This window comes from Cebus imitator, unplaced genomic scaffold, assembly GCF_001604975.1.
Source record: "Cebus imitator isolate Cc_AM_T3 unplaced genomic scaffold, Cebus_imitator-1.0 Scaffold173, whole genome shotgun sequence".
Classification (NCBI taxonomy): Eukaryota; Metazoa; Chordata; class Mammalia; order Primates; family Cebidae; genus Cebus; species Cebus imitator.
Window position 1 is genome coordinate 3583650 of NW_016107488.1, and position 23732 is coordinate 3607381.

The 23732-nt window shown below is 37.5% G+C and overlaps 1 protein-coding gene across 7 annotated transcripts in view; it reads left to right on the forward strand.

Moving 5' to 3' along the window:
- Window positions 1-23732, forward strand: part of ATP8A1 (ATPase phospholipid transporting 8A1) — a 248531-nt gene that overhangs the window by 135407 nt on the left and 89392 nt on the right. For all 7 annotated transcript variants that reach the window (XM_017544905.2, XM_017544903.2, XM_017544902.2 and 4 more), the window contains 4 exons: window positions 1303-1387; window positions 3853-3992; window positions 18536-18674; window positions 22603-22667. In XM_017544905.2, the coding sequence (XP_017400394.1) occupies window positions 1303-1387; window positions 3853-3992; window positions 18536-18674; window positions 22603-22667 (429 nt within the window). The remainder of the gene's footprint in view (window positions 1-1302; window positions 1388-3852; window positions 3993-18535; window positions 18675-22602; window positions 22668-23732) is intronic.

A 23732-nucleotide genomic window follows, 5' to 3' on the forward strand; every position in this document is an offset into this window, starting at 1 on the left:
TTAATTTTTCCCATTCGAAACGTCAGTTTCTTCTGCTAGAATGTTTGGATACACTGCAGAATTTATCCTTTTAACTATATTACTTATCACTTTTGTTTTCATAATTTTAATGTTTTCAAAGATTTCCTTAGTTTTAGAATGGCCTGTTTTCATCTCATTGAAAATATTAGCCTCTGAAAACAATAGAATTTACAAGTTACTGTTCTCATTCTCAGGAAGGAGCCATGAGGGGAAACTATCATTTCCTTTTGCTGTGCCGCCCTTCCCACTCCATCACTGAAAAGTAAAAAGAAATTCATAATTGGGGCTTGGAATACTCCATCTGTTCTGAGATCACTAAGTTCTGTTTCTCTCAAGGGTTCTAAATCATACTCCATTAGTCTGCTTCCAAATCTCAGCCCTGAGACTGGAGACCCCAAAATGGTAATACCACTGAGAAAGTAATTGCAGATAAATGATTTATTTTTTCCTGGTCTAATAAAACCATGAAGGTTGAATACTAAAATTCTTAAAGCACTAAACCAAAGCTGTAAAATAACTAAAGAAATAATGGGCAACTTATAAAAGAGCAAAAACTAGAGAAGCATAAGCAGTACATGAAGTTAAAGCTGAAAAGGACTTTAAACATAATCCAGTAATCAAATTTCACAGATTAAGTAAACTGAGTCTTAAAGCTAAAGTGACACAGTCAGAAATATTCAGCTATTTAAGGCATCTCAAGATTTGTCCGAGGTTCTCCCCACTATACCCACTGGTGCTCTCAGTGGATTTAGTGCTGTATTTCTTAAAGTTTGTTCTTCTGTGAGCACTGGTCCCATAAACAGGCTCTAAACCCTAAAAAGTCCACTGGCATTTTAAAGGCCCCAAGGAATATTGCAGCAAGACAAGCTCTGTTGTTTTGCTCAATCCAGTGTTTCCCAAACTTACTTGAGATCTGGACCGTTCTTCTTGCAGCACCTATGAACACCTATAGAGGTGTTCTGGAAAACCTTCTGGGTTAAGGTAGATCTTGCAGCATGTGGAAGGTAAGTGAGGCGTTGGTAGAATATGAGATATTTAACATGGGAATAACTACAATTTTTATTCAGAAAGAAGAAAGAGGAAGATGAGGGACTAGAGACTTATTTCTTAATGTCACTAGGAAAATAGTATTATTAGGCAAAAATATCTTATGGTTTAAAACTAATGCTAAAAGGGATTGGTGGTTGTTAGACTGATTTCCTACAACTACTGTTATTAACATCAACTTTATTAGATTCAGAATGCTTGATTAAGTTGTTTTACCTTCTGTTTGTTTTCCAGGACACTGTAATTTATGATCGACTGGCAGAGACTTCAAAATACAAAGAAATTACCCTAAAACATTTAGAGCAGTTTGCTACGGAAGGTAAGTGTAATTCGGCAATAAAGCATGATTAAAATAAAAAGAAATCATATACTTCTGATAGCTTTCAGGATCACTATTATTAGACTTAGAGATTCCTAAAGTAAGATATCAGTTGTTGGCAATTTATGTTTTACTATATGCTTTTCCCATCCTGTATTTTTATTTTACTTTCCTAAAGCTATATTTATTAAAATTTTGAGCTACTTTGTTCCCACCATTTAGATGGTAGGGCCTATAAATGTTTTACTTTTAGCGTGGATCGTATGTACTTTTTAAATATTTCACTTTGTATCTGAAGCAATTCATTAGAGAAATAAGCAAGACTAAAAAAAATTCTAATCTGAATAAGAAAGAAATAAACCTCTAAACTATTAAAATAACTATACAATTTAGTTTCAACTCAAAACTTTTTATTAAAAACTTAGGTAACTATTAAAATTGTTATTCAGTTTATTACAACTCAAGACTTTCTTAGAGAGACCCTACCACATGCCAGGCTCTGTGTGAGGCCTGAGAATCCAAAATGGGATAAACAAGCTTATCCCTGTCTGTCTGTCTGTCTTCCTGAAATATATTATGTGCAAGGCAAATCAGTATATAGTCTAGAGAGATGATCTAGGTTAGATGAAAGGAAGTGAGGATTGTTAAACATGACAGTCAATTACTACAAGAATTTGTAGAGTCTTGTCTCATACTGGACAGTGGTGGTTATCACTGTATCTAAATCTCCAGTCTCAGTTTTCACTCATGTCTGTTTCAGCTGAAACTGCTGCCAGTGGCACCAAACTGACCTGATCAAATACTTTTTCCTGTTAACTGTGGCGGAGAAAAGATAGGAATATTTTTTAAAACACTAGGCGAAAACAAAAGCCAAAACAAACGAAAAAGATGGCTTTTAAAAAAAGCCTGTGTATAGTTCTTCAAAATGTAAACGCATGGAAATATATATATTCATAGAATTCAGATTCCTTAAGGCCCAGCCTCAGACCTTGGCAGGTACAACCTACCCAGCATACGACACAGGTTCTTTTTGTTTTGGAGAAGTGGGGGCACCTTTCTCCTCTCCAGTTGTGATGTTAAAGATACTAAACTCTTAGGTTTTAATGGCTTGGCCCCCATCTCCACCCCATTCTTTCTGGCCCTGGGCTGGATGACACTTCTCCCCATGACTGCCCTCCAGTGAGTTTTCCAGCCAAGTTTTCAAGAGAGAAAAACATGTCCTAAAATGGCCACAAATATTTAAGTTCCGCTGTCTGTGATCTGGCAATAGACAATCCTTTCTTGGAAGGTAGAGTTCTCTGGGTACTTTGTATGTTCCTTGCTTCTTACTTCTGACCTATTCCCTTAGACACGTTTTGTCTTGAGATCACTAAGCCTAGCATTTGGTCCTAGTCATTTTAAGAGTTAAATGACCTAGAGTGGGTGCATTGTCTTCTTGCGAACCTAGATAACTGCTTCCTTGAGTAGCTGACAAGTGCTGTGGCCTCTCCCTTCTTTCAATCCATCTACTTTATTTCTTGCGGAGAGAGAAGTGAGTTATGAAATTGGCAGGCAGCAAGCACAGGGGGTGGGTGACTTTAAATATCAGCTCTGACTGTTTTCCCGGGGTGTGTCTGCTGGCAGTTCTTTTTTGCCACTATCCCGCAATTATACTTAGACTTTTAAACTACAGATTTATGATGACAAAGAGCAGTAATAAATGTAGTCATATATCCTAGTAAGAGGAAGGTGGCTCTCCCAGTAGACCTCACCGGGGTCTCCTTCCTTTGCACACATCTGTGAGGCCACTATAATAAGTCAGCCCGTATGCTTGGTACTGAGTTACTCTGAAGAACTCTGGTCCCTGCTTTCCAAGTGCTGTAATAGAGGAGACATACAAGAAAAACTGTAAAACATTGTCACTCACGCCATAGGAGTATTTCTGCCTTTGGCATCTGGATGAGAGGAGGGTGCATCAAACAGATGATTTTCGGAACTGAGTCTTAAAGTGTTTGCAAGGCAGACAGTGGGCAGTCATTGGGGAATGCAGAATGGAGAAAAAGTGACCAGCAAGAGCAAAGACCCCTGTATGTGGGAAGTGAATGGCAGGGAATGAGAGTGAAGCCACCTGATGAAACATGAATAAACCATACTTTGGGGCTTAAATTTTGTCCTGGGGAAAAATTGGAAGATTCCAAGCAAAAGAATTACTTGATAAGATTAGGATTTTAGAAATGCCACACTAGGCATGGAAGATGGATTAAAAGGGTTGGGAATTAGAAGCAAGCTACCAATTTTAAAGACCAGGGGAACATTAATCCATGTTTCATACTAAAGTTTTGTCATAATTTAATTGGACTTCAGTATATTGTTTGAATGGAATCACTTTTTTCAAAATGCAACTTAGTTAAATAAAAACAGAAATCTCAGACTTCTGAATAAAATTTTCTTTGGTGTGTTGGGGTGATGTATGCTACCTTTTTCAGGGTTAAGAACTTTATGTTTTGCTGTGGCTGAGATTTCAGAGAGTGACTTTCAGGAGTGGCGAGCAGTCTATCAGCGAGCATCTACATCTGTGCAGAACAGGCTGCTCAAACTTGAAGAGAGTTATGAGTTGATTGAAAAGGTATGTAGATGATTCTATTGATCATACAGAGGGTTTGTTTCCAGAGAGTTTCGATCTTTATTCAAGGAACCAATGGAATAAAAATCGAAATATCTTGACATAACATTTACTATTGAATATCTTCTTGTCATCTAAGCATTAAGAAATCTTAATATGCATTAAAATGTTGCTGAGAAGCCTTTAGGGTTAGATATTACTTTGTATAGATCTTCACTCTTTTCACAATTTTGGATCAAGTTTTGGCCAGTCTAGTAATCTCCTTGCCAATGTATTCCTGTTTCTGGATCACTGAGGATATGGAACATGCCCCCCACACACACATGTGCAAATTACATAGATGTACATGTGTACTCTGACTTAATAAATACATATAATATGTAATGTAAAATAGCAATCACACAGCTTGCATAGCTGATCATAATATATGAGAGTAATACAGTGCTGTCACTTGGCCAGTCATTATGACAAACATATACCTGTATTCTTTCTGTCACAGCAGTAAATATCCTCATTTTATAGATAAAGAAACCAAGACTATTAAGCCAGAAAGTGATGATGGATACATTATGATTGATGCTGTATAAACAGGAAGAATCTTGCTTCCTTAATTAAGAATAGGAAACATTTTTATGTAGCACTTGATGTGTGCCAGGTGCTTTTTCTAGCACTTTCATCTATTCATCTATTCAGTCCTCACAACATCCCTTTGAGGTACTAATTATTCCTATCTTATCGACGAAGAATCTAAGGTAACAGTAAGAGTAAGTAAGTTAGCTGAGATTACACAGCTCCCAGTAGTGGCAGCCAGAATCGTCACTCTTCCTCCAGTGTTCGTGCTCTGAATCACTCAAGCATCTTCATTCTATAACCTCTAGCTTGCCATTAAATAACTCTTCAATTGCATTTATGTTTGTATTGCATAGAATCAAACTAGCCTGTCCACACCAGTTTACTTGATCTTTTCTCCGGGTAAGTAAAGGCTGATATTTTGTTCTTCTTTCCTTTCTGTTAAACTGTGTATTTCCTTGTGCTTCCTGTCTTGAAAGGTAGCTGGTGCCACCAGTACCCCCCACTGGACTGTTTCTCACCCCTGCCCTTCACTCCTCCATATTCTCTTTAAGTAATATGGGGGGATGCCACGTTCTAGCTGCAGATGGTTTTCTTTATTGCACAAGTTTGCCATATGGAACTCGAGACGTTGGTCTTCTATCTCCTCAACACATTATCACTTTTTACGGAAGATGACGGTTTCTCATACAGCCTTTATATTTTGTAAGATGAATATATCTAAATATAAATATAAGATCACATATATCATACCTATATAGATAGATACAGATAGATATGTAGGTATATCTAGATATCTCCTCCTTATATTTGAACTTTTTATTCTGCTTATTTATAAGAAGACGTGATAGCATGTGTGGTGTCTTCCAGTGTGATACTCCCACCCTAAATTCTATAAGTGTACACACAGCAGGGGGCTTGTTATCAATTGACTTATTTCAGTGTGTCTCGCTCTCTTCTATCTCCCCCACTCCTTCCCTCAACACTCCCTCCCTCCACCTTCTCTCTCTTCACTTCCTAACGTATTTATATATGATTATGTCTTTGGAGTATTTATGTAGTGAAATAAAATAATCTGAGGCCATAATCATAATGTCTTTCAATCTGCCCAACTGAAGTCACGTATCTTAAAGCATTAGTGGTATTGATTTTTAATCTTTGCTTCTCTTACTGTTTTAAGAAATAATTTTAAAAATCCTGTTTGGAAGTGATTTTGTTCTTGTCTCTGAATATAAGGAAGGTTGCCTCCCATCCTTATGAGACAGAATTAATAGGTAATAAGTCAGAATACAAAATATATTTGAAAATTGATTCCAAGCATATTAAATTGTTTCCACTTGGAGCACAACTTCAGTTCTAGAGTTGAATGTTTAATGTACCTGATATCCTTACTCTCTGGATGCCCTAGAGTTTTTTTATAGATTAGATTTTCTAGGTTTAACAACTTTGTTTCTTGTTCTTTTAGTATTTGAGTAAAAGCCTTGTGACTTACAGCTTTTAACTGAAATAGATGTTCAACATTTTCCCAGCAGATGGCGATCATGAGCTACATTAAAATTTAAGTTGCTTTAGGTAATCCATTGAGAGAGAGAGAAAGAGAGAGAGAGAGAGAGAGAGTGTGTGTGTGTGTGTGTGTAGACACATATACACACATCTATATATGTATCTATATATGCATCTATATAAACTACTTATAGTTTACAGATAACGGAAACCTCCCTTATGACTGCTTTTCACCTAAAATCAATGAAAATGGGAATTTACAAGTAATTTGTCTTTACTTCATAATAAGCCATGCTCTCTGTTGTTGAAAATCTAAGACCCAGAAAGGTTAAGAGATTGGGTCATTTACTCAGCCAACCCGCCCCAAATGAAGATGGATTCTGTGTCCATCTCTACTCCTAAAACTGGAGTTTCATTCGGTGATCCATTTAAATAACTTTCATCAAGCAGTTCATGTTTACTAGGTGTTGGGGATCCACAGGCAAATGAGGAAAACTCGCCTGTGGCCTTCCAGATACCACGGTCTGAGCAAATTCCCTTAATGAAGAAATCTGAAGGAACCCCAAAAGGTGACCCACAAACAATCCAAAGGAAGCTTTTGGAGAGGTGGTAATTTTTGAAATGGGCCTCCAATGATTATTTTGCCGATTAGAGGAGAGCAAACATCTTTTTAGGGAAAAAGAATAGACAAAACAGACCAGATGCCATGACTCATACCTGTAATCCCAGTACTTTGGGAGGCCAAGGTGGGAAGATCACTGAGGCCAGGAGTTTGAGACCAGCCTGGGCAAACATAAGGGGAGAGGCTGTCTCTACAAATAATTTTTTAAAATTAGCTGGATGTGGTGGTGTGCACCTGTGTTCCCAGCTACTCAGGAGGCCAGGGCAGAGAGGATTGCCTAAGTCTGGGAGGCCGAGGCTGCAGTGAGCTGTGAAAGTGCTGCTGCACTCCTGCCTGGGTGACAGCAAGACCCTGTCTCAAGGGAAAAAAAAAAAAAAAAACAATAACGCAGGAATCTCTGTGACCAAGCTGTTTTTTTTTTTTAAGTGTTTCTGTTAATCTTGATCATAGAAGGACTGTAGGATTTTTAATATAGAGAGCCAGGATTATATCACTACTTTCTTGGTCTGAGCTTCTATTCTTTGTTAAAATCAGCTGGGATGAGTGTTCAGAAGTTGTGATTTACTGCCCTTAGAACCACTCTAGTAAGGCAAGTTTCAGCACATCAGACCACAGCTTGCTCCAGCATGTTACCCTGGCTTTAAATTGAGCAAATATAGTCCTAGGGTTCACCCATCCTCTTCTTCTTTACCTCCTTTAACTGAGACACGCTGTTTATTTACATAAGCTGTTTTTTATGTGTTTGGAATCCACTTTTATATAGACGATAATACTGGACTTGGTATGTCAGACAGTGAATTTTTAAACTGTGAGGGTCGTTTTCACATCGTTTTTTTTTAAGAACAGAATTTTCCAAACAAAACATTGCCGGAATCATAATATATATAACTGATGAAAGCAGGGCTGCTTTGGCTAGAGTGGAAGCGTAGAGGAGATCCACACTGGCTTTCCCCTCCACCTCTACCTTGCCCTCGTGGGTGCTCCATGAGGGGCTTGTTGTGACTAAGGATCCACTAAGCAGTTTGAAAGCCATATATTATATTTATATGTGGGCTTTTTAGAAAATGAATTCTTCAGAAGATCAGAACGTCGTTGTGCTCATATGCAAGATGTTTCTGAACATATATGAATTGAAATGAAATGTCATTAACATATTAATGACAGTATTATATTAACAACATTCAAAATATAAAAGATTTATAAAGTCCTTCCTAAAATATTATGTTACAAAATAAGTGAAAATGTTACAATAGAATTAAGGTAGCAATTTTAAACCCTGCCGTCTCCCTCCTTTCCCTCCAGTGTTCGTTCAAACTAGTAATTCAGTTTTTAAAATTAAGTTAAATCCTTACTCCTTTGGGTACTATAACACCTAGCCTAAGCTGAAAAAAATATCCACATAGACCAAAAGTATACAAGAAGGCATTTGTCTTTTGGTCATGATGCTTAGTTATTCAGGTATGTTACTACACAGAACACTGAGTGCTAGAATGCGCTGCCTTCACTCCAGGGGCACACTGCGGGAAGGAGGACAGGGGAAGTTTGAAAAAGTCCAGCAGGCATTGCTAGCCCTATTGACAGTCATTGTGAGATGAGAGGATTTGGGACTTTTAAATCTATCTATAAAATATCATTATCAGCTCTACTCCAACATTGTTCTGTTTGAGCTCCAACATTTGCATTCATTTGGTAAACTTTTCAGGATATTTTTAAAAATTTTAATGCTGAGAGTTGTTTCACGAATCAGTTGCCAACACATCTTTTTTGTCTGTTTTTCTTTTGCTGTTACTAAATAAAGAGGTGACGTTGATTACTAGGAAGGCTTAACTTGTTCAGGAATAAGGGAGTTGATAGAATTAAAATGCAAATGGGTTTATAAGAATCATATCAGATACTTCAGTTGTCTTGACCCACTTTGAGAAGGAGAATTGCAGTCTCATTCTTTCAGACAACAAATTTGACCTGTTTTATCTTAACCTCATTCTTTTGAAAGGTAGCCAACATATTTGGATTCATAATTTTAGATTGAGAAACCATTTATAGTATCAGCCTATATTTTTTTTAAATCAGATTTTTTTTTTTTTTTTTTTTTTTTTTTTTTTTTTAGTTTTTTTTTTTTTTTTTTTTTTTTTTTTTTTTTTTTTTTTTTGAGACAGAGTCTCACTCTGTTGCCCAGGCTGGAGTGCGGTGGTACAATCTCGGCTCACTGCACCCTCAGTCTCCCAGGTTCAAGCAATTCTTCTGCCTCAGCCTCCCAAGTAGCTAGGATTACAGGCATGTGCCACCACACCTGACCAATTTTTTGTGTTTTTAGTAGAGATGCAGTTTCATCGTATTAGCCAGAATGGTCTCGATCTCCTGACTTCGTGATCCACATACCTCGGGTTCCCAAAGTGCTGGGATTAGAGGCGTAAGCCAGAAGCCACCATGCCTGACCCAAATCAGATTTTTTTAATTAAGTTAAAATTTTGTGTTTTCTCAAGAAGAATTGTAAATAACAGAATTATTATAAAGTTTTATGTTTCATTGGCAGGGATTTCTCTGAAATTTCTCACCTTTGATCTGTCACTTTAATATATCAAGAGCCAGGGTGGTACTACTTCTTTTTGGTCTGAGCTCCTATTCTATGTTAAAATTTGTTTACTTTTATTCTAACATATTTCTAAGACACATAAATTATGTTTTGCCTCATATTCGTACTATGCTACTGGACTCCTTTGAAAATTAATAGTACAGAAGTCTCCGGTCTTTCTTATTTTATAATTAAATCACTGTTTGAGATAAAAAGGCATGCCTTCCTGGAATACATAATTTTTTGAAAATCTTTAGTATTCATTTGTTTCAATAGAAAAATACAGCTATATCTTTAGTACTGCATATATTACCTACTAATAATTTCTGTGTTTCTAAAAGCAAGTTACTTATCTTGAACATTACAGAAAACAGTGTAAGCTATAATACCTGTCTAGATTCATCACTGATTCAAGCAGTATTTCCCTTGTGATAAGATTTTTCTTTCTCTCTTATTATGATGCATGGATTGGGAAATTTTTTTTTAAAAGGAAAGCTTATCCAATGCTTTTATCTGTGCAATTTTTTCTAAAATAGTTTATGGGTTAGAGGATCATTTTTGCGCTTAAGAGTAAACTCAGAACGCTGTAATTCTGCTATCAAGCTTTTATTTGATCAGATAGCAATGTTGTGTTTTATGTGCATTTTGTAGTTTGTGATTGATGTATGTCATCCACTAGATTGAAGCTTCATGAAAGCAGGCACTGTGTTTATCATATTTATCACTGTGTCCCCAGTGCTTGACTGACGACCCTGTATTAACCACTCATTTGATGAATAAATTAATTATTCTTTTAAATAATTTATTCAGAAGTTCGAGCTTAATAAGGGCTTACTTAATGAAAGTATACCCCCTATTAACAAATCTAGTTCATGTTTTCCATGCACTGAAGGCACTGCTATCAAATGTGCTATCACTAAGGATTAATTTAAGGATATGTTAGAAAAGAAGTCAGTAATTTTACAGAAGGCATTCTTTAGAAGAATATACTCATTCCTTTATAAAACCTGTCTTCAAAGTTACTTAATACATAAATGGGAGAAAATCATGGTTGGAAAGATTCAGCAACAAATATCTGAGCACCGCTGCATGACAGGCTCTGTTCTAGGCTCTGGGGCTCAGCAAGGAGAGGATGGAAGAATTTCTGCCTTTTGTTTCAGTGGTGGGAGATAAGTAGTGAACCTGTAAACTAAAACAATATAATTCCAAACAGGCTTTAGTGCCATGGGCACTGAGATAAGGAACCAAGATAGGACAGTGAGGTAGTGATCCTTTTTTACATCATTTCCTTTACCCCTCCCCAAAACGTGGTTGGTATTTTGGGGATGGTTAAAGAGTCCCTTGATGTGGCATAATATAGATCAACCATTACACTCAGTATGACTAAACAACAATTTAGCACCGTTTGCAACAAATGGCAACAAATGGTTTAGAGGATTCCTAGAGAAATATAAAACTTAATGGAAAACAGGACTTTTCTTGAACATTCATGACTGCCAAGTTCACAGTAACTTCTGTATTAGAATGGAATGCTTTTTCAGATTAAACTACCACATCTATTCATAGTAGCTGCACATATCACTTTCATTTGTGCTAAAAACTAAATGAAAATTTACATGATGTACGGGTGATTTCGTGGTTTAAAATTCCAGTAGTTTCCTGTTCTACTATTTGCTTAAGAACATTTGTAGTTAGCTCATCTAATAAGACCTGCCACTTTCTGAGCATTTACTAAGCTCCACGTTTTCCACCATTTACCCTGATTATTTAGTCGGAGGGCCTCTAAAGTGAGACACAACATGATCCATTGGGGTGAGCAATAAAATGTTAGAACTTCTGTTTGTTTTATCTCATCTTTTTTATAATTTGCTTTTGCATTTTATAGCAGGCATAATTTACTAATTTTAACAATGTTTTACAAAAATGTAACTGCCATAAGTACATATTCAGTATTTTTTCCTAATATACTCGGAAATGTTTGCAATGACTGATGTAATTTCATCTGCAGAACATCCTTATTAAATCTAAGTTATTACGCTTAATCTTGATGATGGGAAAGTTGATTCTTAGGTAAGTTACTTGCTGAGGGACCCATATCCGGTGGTTGGCAGAGCAGAGATGCAAATCCCTGTTCTGTCTTAATTCCAAATTCCATGTTAATAATCTGTAAGTTATGTTATGTCGCCAACTTGCTTTAGAAGAAAGCAAGAATGTGTACAAAATAGTGGAGACCTGAAAGATAAAATGAATTCAATTAATCAGTTGTGCAGTTGCATAATCACTGGATCAGCACTCAGGGTGGGAAGTGGGAGTCATCGGCCTGTCTGGGACTCAGCTGCTTAGTGAGGCGGCCTCCACATACTCTATGTACTGTATTCCACTTTCCTTGAAAATAGGATGGAAATATGTTTTTCATGATTTTCCCTCAGCTGGCCTTTAGAATCTTCTTATTTAAAGTACTTAAGATTTCCTGAGATCCCTAATTCCATGCTCCTCCTTTCTGGAATGATAGATTCCTGCTTATGAATGCTTTGGGGTAGATTTTTCCACCCTGGGTATTGTTGTCTTCTCACTCAGATAAGATGGATGTGTTATTTTGCAAGCTACACCCAATCACCTCTCTAATCCTGATTCCTTTCAGCCGGCTGTGTGAATTCTGGTCTTATAACTAAGCCCTTGGCTTTGTGAGTTCAAATGTGATTTCTGTGGTTTGAAAAGCACCAAGTTAAAATCTATTTCTTGGCCTTAGAAAAATTAACCAGTTGAATGATTTCTCCAGAAGCAGGCAAAGGAACCATTCCAATGGTTTAGTGACTTCATGCTCTTAGTCTTAGTACTGTAGGCCAGATTAATGAGAAAGGAAAGAAGGTGGAAAGTCTCTTTTTAAAACAAGGATGATACCCAACAGAGAGGAGCCCAGCAGTCTCTGAGAACTTGTAGAATGGCTCTGAGAATCCCACAGCACATCCCAATTCCAGAGTTACCATATTTTAAACCTCAAGAGAATGATGACTGCAGTGGCCTCTTAACTGGTCATACAGCCTTTTTTTCCCCCTAATCCATCCCCAGACAGCTACTAGTGACCTTTCTGAAATGTAAATTTGATCCTGTCTCTCCTCTTCTAAAATTCACCAGGTGTCCCTTGGCTTTGGAATTGTCAGCATAATGCACAGACCTTTCCATTTCCATTTCCTGCTGGCTTTTCCAGCTTCATCTTCCTCAGTGCCACACCTCACTTCATCTGACTAAGTTGCAACTTCTCAAACGTTATGTGTCTTTTCATACCTCTGTCTTCGTACATGTAATTTCTTCGGTTTGGAATTACCTCCCTCATCCTTCCCCACCTGTCCCCACTGCTTGGCTAAATCTTAATCCACTGTTTAGGGTTTAAAATCAAGTGTCACCTCGTGTTGGACAGATTTTTTTTTGAGCCATCAAGACTAGAAAGATGCCTCATCCCTGTGTTTATCCTTTGTACTTACATAAGAATTCATATATAGCATGTAACATACAATGTGTATCACATTTTTTAAGATAGGATATAACATATAACGTGATTCTCCTAGGGGAGCACTATTTCTCTCTGATGGTAATCCTGTATTATAGTTTAAAGGCTTTGTAGTTTGAAACTGCAAGGAAAAGCAAGAGAGCTGGCACCTGAGGCCCTAAGGCCAGGCTAAGGGAGAATGGTAGGAGTTGGACATAGAAATGTCTACAGTGATCAAACAAGATGGAGCCAGGTACAAAGATGGGATGCTTAGAAGCATTCTACATCAGGGGTTGCAAACTCCAGCCCAAGGGCTAGATCCACCCACTGCCTATTTTTGTAAATAAAGCTTTGTTGGAACACAGCTACTTCAATTTGTTTACCTGTTGTCTTTAGCTGTTTTCATGCTACCACAGCAGAATTAACTAGTTGCAACACAGAATATATGGCCCTCAAACTCTAAAATACTCACCATCTGTCCTTTTACAGAGAAAGCTTGTCAACCCTGCTCTAGATGAGCAGTTCTCATAGGTTGTCAGATCAGCAGCTTTGCAACCACTGCACATTTCCAGGTTCACCATAGAGCTATTCAGCAAGGAATTCTGGATGTGGGGCCCAGCAATCTGTGTTAATAAGCTGCTCAGGTGATTCTGAAAAATTAAGGTTTGAAAAGCACCATCTAGATTTCTGGCCTGGTGGCTAATTACCTGGGACTTGATGACAACCAGGCAGTCAGGATTTAGGAGAAACACCAGTAAGGCAAGGAGGTACGGTTAGAAAACAAGGCAGCCAGGAATCCAAGGAGAGTTTCTAATGAAGCTTTCTGAAATATAAATTTCATACAGGTAGGAACTCACTATTGTATGCCCAGCACCTTGCCCAGAGGTACCTGCTTAGTGTATATTTGTGAATGAATGCGGGCATGCATGTGTGCTTTTAAAGGAGCTAATCCCGAAATGTGATTCTGGGGCCTGCAGGTAAAAATAGTGAAATAGGTACACCTGACCAAGGTGACTCAGAGCTGAGGCTGAAACCCACTCATAGAAATAAAGTATTATTGAAGACCAAGAACAGACACAGAAGTTTAAAAGCCTGATGATTTGAACAAAATTCTAATTTTCATCTAATCTCAGTTTTACCTCCCATTTGCTTCCTTGGGTATGTATTAGTTCTTGATGTTTTGTTCTTACGGTCATAGCTCAGCTCCACCTCTAGTTGAACTTAGACAATTTACTCAACCTCCCCAAAGCTAGTAACTGAATTCATAAATGTAAATCACTTAGCAGTGCCTGGTACATTTTTTCTATTCATGAAATTCGAGTTTCCTCTTCAACATTCCTAGTCATAATCTTATTTCATATGGAAATAAATGGTACTAAATGTTACTAGTATGTATCCACATTTACTCCAGTGGTACTTTTGCTTAACAATATTACTGTCTTCAAGGAAATTTCTGCCAAATAGCCCATGTTGTAATCTGAAGCCTAGGTTGATACGAGTTTGATTATTATACTTTTCTCATTTAGGGGCATATCACAAACTTGTAAAAAATATGACTTCATCTAAGCACTGACAGAATATTTGCTAATTTGGAAATAGGTCACTTTGAGGTTCTATTATTTAGCAAAATATACATGTATTGGGGAAAAACGATAATTTCTAAATCTATCATAATGCATTTTACCAGACTCTACATGAAGTTTTCTGTCCTCAGAGTAGAAATGTTACATTTAGTGTCTTTTTAAAAATTATGCATACATTAGGAACATCTGAAAGAGAAAATAAGATTACTGGAGAATTTACTAGGTGAATAAATATTATCTTAAGATTTTTTCAGTGATACTTAAATCTATATAATGTCAAAGAGTCATCAATCTCAAGCCTTTATAACATTTGGCATGGTGACATTTAGAAAGTAAAATTAGTGTTTGGAGTTTTTTAATTCCATAAATGCCATGGGAATTCTATCACTTTTCAACACTTGCTGAATATCTAATTCCCCTAGTGCCCATTAGTGGCCATCCGTGTAAGGTAATACATTTTTGGGATGAAACTGATTACGGCCTAAACGATCTTGTGTTATGATCGGGAAAAGCATGCAAAGTTCAAATCTTTTTTTCTGATGATCATTATATAGCTAACAATATTAATTTCTAAAAGCAGAACAGCCCATCACTCAAGATTCTAATCTCACCATAAATGATACCAGGGTAAAAAGGAAAGGAGTCCGCAGAGGCTAAAATTAATAAGTGCTGTTCTCAAGGAGCTCTTAGAATAAAGGGAAAATTGACACACTTTTGGAGCAAAGTGTTTCCCTCATAGGCATCAACGTAGACCCATTACAATTTAGCTGAATATTCAGAAATGTTTTATTACTCTTCTTAAGGATTCATGTTATCGTCACCACCAACACACTCCACGTTAACCTATTTGTAACTTTTCTCAGCATACCTGGCTGGCCCTACACCTCTGATCCTTTATGTTATTTGTGCCTGCTTTGAAAATGTTACTTTTACCTGTGCAAAGCTAGATGCTTTTCATCTTTCAAATATGATTTCAATGCAATCTCTCCAGTGAAGTCATTCTATTTTTATAGGTACATGAGTAGAAATATATAATATATTGGTATACTTTCTGAGCTCATTTTTCCCCTTAGGGGATAGAAAATATACAAATATATTCATTTATATATTTCTAATGAATGTGTTCATATCTTGGCTCCCACATTATCTAGTTACCCCAGTGTTCCAAAAAATATTTTTGCAGGAAATGTTGAGGGCTTATATTAGTAAACTGTCCCCAGGATCACTAAAGAAAATATTGTCTTGCATTGGGTAAAATACTTAAAATTTGAACACAGAAATATCCTGATCTTGACTGGGATGTGAGCCAGAATGATTTAACTGCAAATGCCCTAAAAGTAGCTGAAGAATTGGTAGAATCATTGTGTAAACATTTAAATTCAGCAATTGTGATGCTGGCATCATTGATGCTGAATTGTTCTTCCTTTTTTTTTTTTTTTTTTAATTCATCCCACTTTAGTCATTGCAAGGGTGAATTCATTGTACCTTGGTAGTCCCCTTCAGCCTCATTTTTTTTTTTTTTTTTTGAACTTCTTGATGATGATTATTCATCAGGTTATGGTAGATTTCAAATCTGCTTCCCATTAAAGGAAATAAGATAATGCTATCTTCTGGAAGGGAATTTGCCTTCCTGTATTATATGTTATATACTAAGAAGTCATGCATCAAGTGAGTCTAATAACTGTCCATATTATTTGAAATATATTGAAAATGGTCTATATTGCAGCAGTATTTTCACAATTCCTGGATTTGGGTGTTTTTTTTGCCATTAGCTCACTTAGAAAACATACTAAATGCTGACATTCAGTGCTGTGGAGTCATTAAGATGAATAAGACATGGTCCCTACTTTTGAGCAAATCTACTATGCTCGTGCATTTATACAACTTCTCTTAATCTAAGATGTATAAAGATGAGCAGAGTTATGTAGGAGAACAGCAGAGGGGGAATTTTGTTTTAAGAAATGTAGGAAAGCTTAAAAGAAGCAGTAACTAGTAAGTTTGGTTTTATAGGATGAACCAAGTTTCACTAGGCAAGACAGTAGGGAACGTGTGTGTATCTACTTAGACATACATACTTATGATACACAGACAAACACTACGCATATGCATGCCCATCCATATGGCCACTATAGCAGGGACTGCTGCCTGGCAAATTTAACACTCCTTCCCGTCCCCCTCCTTCCTCAACAGCTCTACTATTGAGACTGGAAAAGCTAAATACAAATAGTTAGGGTTAGCCATGTGAAACTATCTGGCCAACTAGTATTTGGAAATATACTGAGGACTTTTTAAAACACTTTGCTTTTCATATAAGAGATAGATAAAGAGATAGATACAATTGGTATTTTTGTCTTCTATATAGCCTTTATACCAGTAACAGCCACCTTGGGATATTGAGAGAGGTCAGGAGAATGTGTTGAGGTATGATTGAGCTACAAATTTAATGTTCACAACTGCCTACTTCAATACTACTTAGGTGAGGAAAATTAATTTATTTAAGCCATTGTAAGATTTTTCTATTACTTGCAGCCAAAAACATTCCAAACTAACGCAGGTATAAATTACATGCATGCATGCACACACACTTTCTCTCTCTCTCTCTCTATATATATATATATATATCTTACTTGCATGTTTGTATATATAGTTAACTTTATTTTTCATGCCTAACCAAAGCTTGAGACTAATTTTAGACTTTAATTTTGGTGAAAAATAAGGAAAAGTAGAAAATGGCCTCCTTTGTTATCACTAATTTTGGCAGTATCCTCAGCACTTACTTTCCTTTGCAGCCATCTGCCCTTACCTATATTTTAAATGAAAAACTGAAGGCAAGAGAAAATGATTAAGAAGAAAGATAAATGCTGAAGAGGATCATGCCAGAGGTTGAAACAGGGCAAGACTGAGAATCAGTTGGTTGTGGCCCCCAGAGCGCTGTGGTGAAGGTTACCCCGCTAGCAACAGTGCCTGGTCATATGATGGAAAGAAAAGTTTATATCTTAATCCATCACTGCATTCTTATGTATTGAGGACCAAGAATAATATTACCTGTGTTAATTTTTTCTAACAGCCAAGAGATTGTTCTCTCCCCCTTACCATATCCATTTAGGAAGATGAGAGTAGAAATTATTCTTTCTCGTGAGAGATTACAACAGCTTTGGGTTGGGTGCGGTGGCTCACTCCTGTAATCCCAATACTTTGGGAGGCCAAGGCAGGCAGATCACTGGAGGCCAGAGTTTGAGACCAGCCTGGCTAACATGGTGAAACCCTGTCTCTACAAAAATACAAAAATTAGCCCAGCATGGTGGTGCACACCTATAATCCCAGCTACTCTGGGGACTGAGGCAGGAGAATCACTTGAACCCGGGAGGCAGAGGTTGCGGTGAGCCAAGATGGCACCACTGTACTTTAGCCTGGGCAACAGAGCAAGACTCCATCTCAAAATAAATAATAAAAATAATAAAAGCTTTCCCCAGAGCCCATTGGTCTTATAGCAAAGATAACATCTAATGAGCAAGAGATCTTGGAGTCTGATCTTCCGGTACACAAATGTGGAACTATGTGAAAAACATTCAACTTGTTCTTTCTTGCAGAGACTAATATCACTCTGTTGTGGTAGTCTCCCATAGCTGTCTGTGTGTTTTTTTTTCTTAAATGCCCAGGCTGGAGTGCAGTGGCGCAATCCTGGTTCACTGCAACCTCTACCTCCCAGATTCAAGAGGTTCTCCTGCCTCAGCTTCCCAAGTAGCTAAGATTACAGGCACATGCCACCATGCCCAGCTACTTTTTTGTGTTTTTAATAGAGATGGGGTTTCACCATGTTGGCCAGGCTGGTTTCGAGCTCCTGACTTCAAGTCATCTGCCCGCCTTGGCCTCCCAAAGTGCTGGGATTACAGGCATAAGCCACTGCACCCAAGCTGTTTTTAACTGACTTTTGATTTTATTCCCCTTCTATGCAAGGTTATTTTAGAATGTGTTCCTTACCTTAGGAGTTAGGTTACACAGCTTCAGGGAGCCTCAGTCTCGTGCCTAAAGACTGGGTGAAAGTCAAGGATATTTCAGAAAGAAAAGTCAATGGGATAGTTGGAATTTGCACCAAAGTCAGTTATCATTTACTCTCTGATTTTAAAACATATATACACTTCAATTTTTTGTTTTTAAAGAATATGAACTGATATTTTTCTTAAATTTTCTACCACTAATTTTTTCCAGAATCTTCAGCTACTTGGAGCAACAGCCATTGAGGATAAATTACAAGATCAAGTTCCTGAAACCATAGAAATGCTAATGAAAGCAGACATTAAAATCTGGATCCTTACAGGGGACAAGCAAGAAACTGCCATTAACATCGGTAATTCACCTAATTTAAGTTTTACATGTTGGTACTTTTTAATAAGTTGATATATTTTAGAAGATGGATTTGAGATGTTTCAAGATTCAAAAGATTTGATGTGTCAAAATTAGAATATTCCAATCTTTTTTCACCTTTGCATCTCTACCTCCCACATGTTCCATCCATAAGTGGCGTATGTGGATAACATTTCTGCAGTTGTCTGGAGATTGGGCTTATGGGAGATTTATGTATTGATACTTGATTATATGACCAAAGATTATTTTAAGATAATAGGAAAGAAGAAGGTTGCCAGTTTGCATTCATATTATGTTAATTCCCATTTTTTGGAAAGAGTTTATAATAGTTCGGGCTGCCATAAGGGAATACCACACACTGGGTGGTTTAGACAACAGAAACTTATTTTTACAGAGCTCTGGAAGCTAGAAGTTCAAGATCCAGGTGCTTGCAGGGTTGTTTTCTGATAAGGCTTCTCTCTTCCTCCTAAGAGACATAAGGAGTAGTATAAGACGCCTAAGATACCAGTCCTATTGCACTAGAGAGCTGTCTTATTCCGTTCTGGCTGCCATAACAAAATACCATAAGCTGGGTGCCTTATAAACAACAGAAATTTATATCTCATTGCTCTGGAGGCTGAGAAGCGAAAGGTTAAGGCACCAGCAGATTTGGTGTCTGATGGGCGCTGGCCTTCTACTTCATAGACAGCACCTTCTAACTGTGTTCTCATACGGTGGAAGGGGCAAAGCAGCCCTCTGAGGCCTCTTTTATAAGGGTCACTAATCCTATTCATGAGCTTCCTGTTCTCATGATCTAATCACCTCCCAAAGACCCCCACCTCCTACTGTCACCATACTAGTGATTGGATTTCAGCAGTTTTGGGAGAACACAAACATTCAGACCATAGCAGGCCTCACCCTTATGGGCTCATTTAACCCTAATTACCTCAATTAAGACTCAATGTCCAAATGTAGTCACACTGGCAGTTAGGCGTTCCACATAGGAATTGGAATGAGTGGTAGTGGGGAGAGCAATTGAGTCCCGAACAGAGGTCCTACATTGAAGAAAGTTATTTGGCGTTGGAAGCCTGTAGTACCAGCAGTATGCCAAAAAAAAAAGTTTTTTCCCCAAATTTAGTAAAAATTGGTAGCTTGAGCACTATGAACCCTGACATAGATTTATCCTCTTGATAATAATCATATATATTACATTCAAAACTTCACCCAAGTTGAAGGAACTATTTTAAGGGAGTTCACAGCATGGGACCACATTTTTAGAAAGTCATTTAAAAATACTCTGTATTTTTAAAAATTTAAATTTTTAGGAAGAGGCATAAGAAGTAGTATACAGAAGAGGAACCACGCCAGGACAGCCAGGCAGAGAGGATTTCCCAGAAAACAACCCTGAAGACACCTCGATCTAAAAATTTAAAAATTTAGCTAATATTTTAGAAGTTTTAGCTGTCAGCCTAATGTATCCTGTAAATATAAAACTCTACTTCAAATTTATAGCAAATTGATGTTATTAATAGAAAATCCATTTTGTTTTTTTAAACTAGCAGAACTTTACAAACCACACAAGTTGTTAATTCTGATTACAAAAATTACTGCTCTTATTGGAGACAATGGAAAGATGTATGAGAAGGAAAATAATTGTGAAATGCAGACTGTGTTGCAATTGGGAGACCTAAAAACACAAATATGATAGAACAGTAAGATGAGAAATAACAATATATGGCAATAGAGGGTGATAAGTGTGGAATATAGGCAGTTACTGGTACTAGTAGTTCAGGATATGTTAACTATTATGAGCGTTCCTATGAAAAAAGAGTATGGTAGTGATTTCTGGTAACATTTAACATTTAGAATCTTGAGCCATTATTGGTTCCTAGAAAAAGGTAGGTAAGATTCACCCATTCAGCATAATTACAGTACCTATAGTTCCATGTACTGGTTAAGTGCAAGGAACAGAGCAGGGAACAAAAGAAACCAAAATCTCTGCCCTCATGGAGCTCAGATACTAGTCAGAGAAACACACAATAAAATAAATTAGAAATGTGCATAGTATAATATCAATGATTGCTATAGAGAAAACTAAAATGGGAGTGAAACATGGGGCATTGCACAGAGGGATTTAGTTGGTTAGTTGGTTGGTTGGTTGGTTTTTGGTTTTTTTTTTAGACAGTCTCTCTCTGTCACCCAGGCTGGAGTGCAGTGGCGCAATCTCAGCATACTACAACCTCTGCCTTCCGGGTTCAAGGGATTCTCCTGCCTCAGCCTCCTGAGTAGCTGGGACTACAGGCACCTGCCACCATGCCCAGCTAATTTTTTGTATTTTTAGTAGAGACGGGGTTTCATTGTGTTAGCCAGGATGGTCTCAATCTCCTGACCACGTGATCCACCCATCTTGGCCTCTCAAAGTGGGGATTCTGTTTTAAATAACAAAGTCAGGAAGAACTTATTGAGAAAGTGACATCTGAGGAACCATCGAAAACAGGAGAAGGAGCCTTGTCACATGATGATTAGAGAAAAGCTGTCTCCTGTTACAGAGAGAAACAGCACAGAAGCAGAAGGAAGACTAGCAGTAGAAGAGGTCTTCAGTGTAGCAGTGTCCAGGGTGAATGAGGCCTCTCAGGCCACTGTCAGGACTCAGCATTTACTCCAAGTAAACAGGGAAATGACATGATGGTTCTCAGCAAAGGAAAGACATGCTGTGACTTACCTGTAAAAACAGTCATTCTGGCTGCTAGGCTGAAAATGAACTCAGTGGGAAGCAAGTGTGGAACAGTGAAGAGGCTATGGCATTAATCCAGGGGAAATATGATGGTGGCTTGGACCAAGGTGGTAACAGGGGAAATGGTAAGAAGTGGTTGGGTTCTTGATGTGTTTTAATGGTAAGAAGTGGTTGGATTCTTGATGTGTTTTAAAGGTAGAAACAACAAGATTGACTGATAGATGTAGAGTATGAGAGAAAGAAATAGACCAGGTAACTCCAAGATTTTTTGGCCTTAGCATCTGAAGAATGAAGTTACCATTAACCCAAATGATGAAAACTGAAGGGAAAGTAGGTTTTCTTAGTGGGGGCTGGGGGTTCAGGAGCCTGGTTTTTCTGAGTTTGAGGTGATGAAAACGCCTACTTCCTACCTAAGTGTCTGCAGTTAAGTAAGCATTTGGACATGTGAGTCTGGAGTTCAGGAAAGAGGGCTGAGTGGAACATAGGAGTTTCAAAATGGACAGCATTTAGATGATATATGAAATCGTGAGATGGAATGAGATCACCAAGGAAGTATGAGTATAGATGGAATTATTTTAAACAGGATGGTATTTTTGAAATGTGATATCAGCAGAGTTGCCTCCTCTTCTCTAGACAAAGTCAGCTGTAGCAAACAGGTACCGAGTAGGCCAAGTTGGATTTAACAAAGGGGGGATTTTGCCCTGCAGTAAGTACAACAAAGCAAGAGATGGAAGAGGAAAGTAGAGGATGTAATGATTCTCCCAGGAAGGGAACGGTGATGGGATCCGTGGATCCAAGCAACAGCCACCTGCACCCTTCCCTGGGTGTCTAGAGAGGGGTTCTATTGTTCTGTTTTCTAGAAACAATCATTGGCCTATCGTTTGTTCTTCATGTTGGTCATCATGAAGGGCATTACACATCCATTTATCAGCTTTCAGGACATCAAGAATCACTACCACCATCTCTTTACAGATGTCTTTGTAGCGTTAACAGGCCAGACAGACATACTTGTTGCATATCCCTCCTATGGCAAGCAAGAGCATTTCAAGCTTCCTACAAACCTGTTAAACAACTGATTGCCCTCAGTCCTTATAAAATCATCTTTAGATATTTTTCATAGTATATATCATTGCGTTAACATCTTTGCATATTCTCTGGAGAAATTATATCAATTAATATATTCTATGTTTGGATATAGGACACTCCTGCAAACTGTTGAAGAAGAACATGGGAATGATTGTTATAAATGAAGGCTCTCTTGATGTAAGTAAAATTAGGTATTTTAAAAACTCCTTTAATAATATAGTCATGTTATAGTGTTTTACTTTATATTCAGATAGCTGTGGAAATATTTTGTCTTCCTGAGGTTCGAAGGTACCTTATCACTGTTGTTCTGCTTTAACATAATGTACTGTGTTTTGAATCACATGGATATAAATTGATTCAAGACTTACATCTGTGACAGCTAAAAGAAATTGTGAAATGATTTGCGTAATATTGTGAGACAGAAAAGTTGTTTGACAAAAGCATTATGTCAAGACGTTGCTGAGTGACTGCAACATGTTCATATCTGAGCATTCTGTATATTAAACATTTTATATCTGCTTTAACTTCCAGTGTTAATATATATTTTACCTCTTTAAAAAAACATGTGAAAGCTATTGAACAACACAAAACAACCATTCCGAGTAGGACAGACTTTCTTTTAATGTCCTAACTTCTGGAATGAAATATAAATTCCTAGGATGTCTTTTTTCATGGTTGTGATCACTGGATGTTCTATTTGGGAAATGAGGAAAGATTTGTTAGGAATACAGTGTAAAATAGAAGTTAGCAAAGTAATATGTAGGTCAAGTTACCTGTTAACATTTTAAAGTAAAGGAGACTATTTGTAATTTTAGGTGGAAGACAGAGCAGTAGAGGTGATTCTACAACTTCTTAAAATAGTCATTATGATGCAAAGAACAGAGAAAACCTTGGTAATTAGGGATATTGGTGAAGCTAAGAGGCCACATGCTTGGAAGGGATGGTGAAGCCGTGACTGCAGAGGGATGGATGGTGTTTATGTTTCATCAGTAATGTGGGTTACATGTGGGGCACAGTTTTTCTTAAACCTGAAGGAAATCAGAGATAGGACCTTTGATGCGGAAGCAGAAGCAGAGCAAGCCACGCCCCATTTTACACAGTATCCTTTCTGTCTGGCTTTGGGCATTTACCTTCCATAGCATATGGTAGCCTTGCTTCTTTTATCTTATTCTTTGCTGTCGTATTTCTCCAGTTCTTGGATAAGCATGTTCTTTAAGTGTTTTAGGTATCAGGTACTATGAA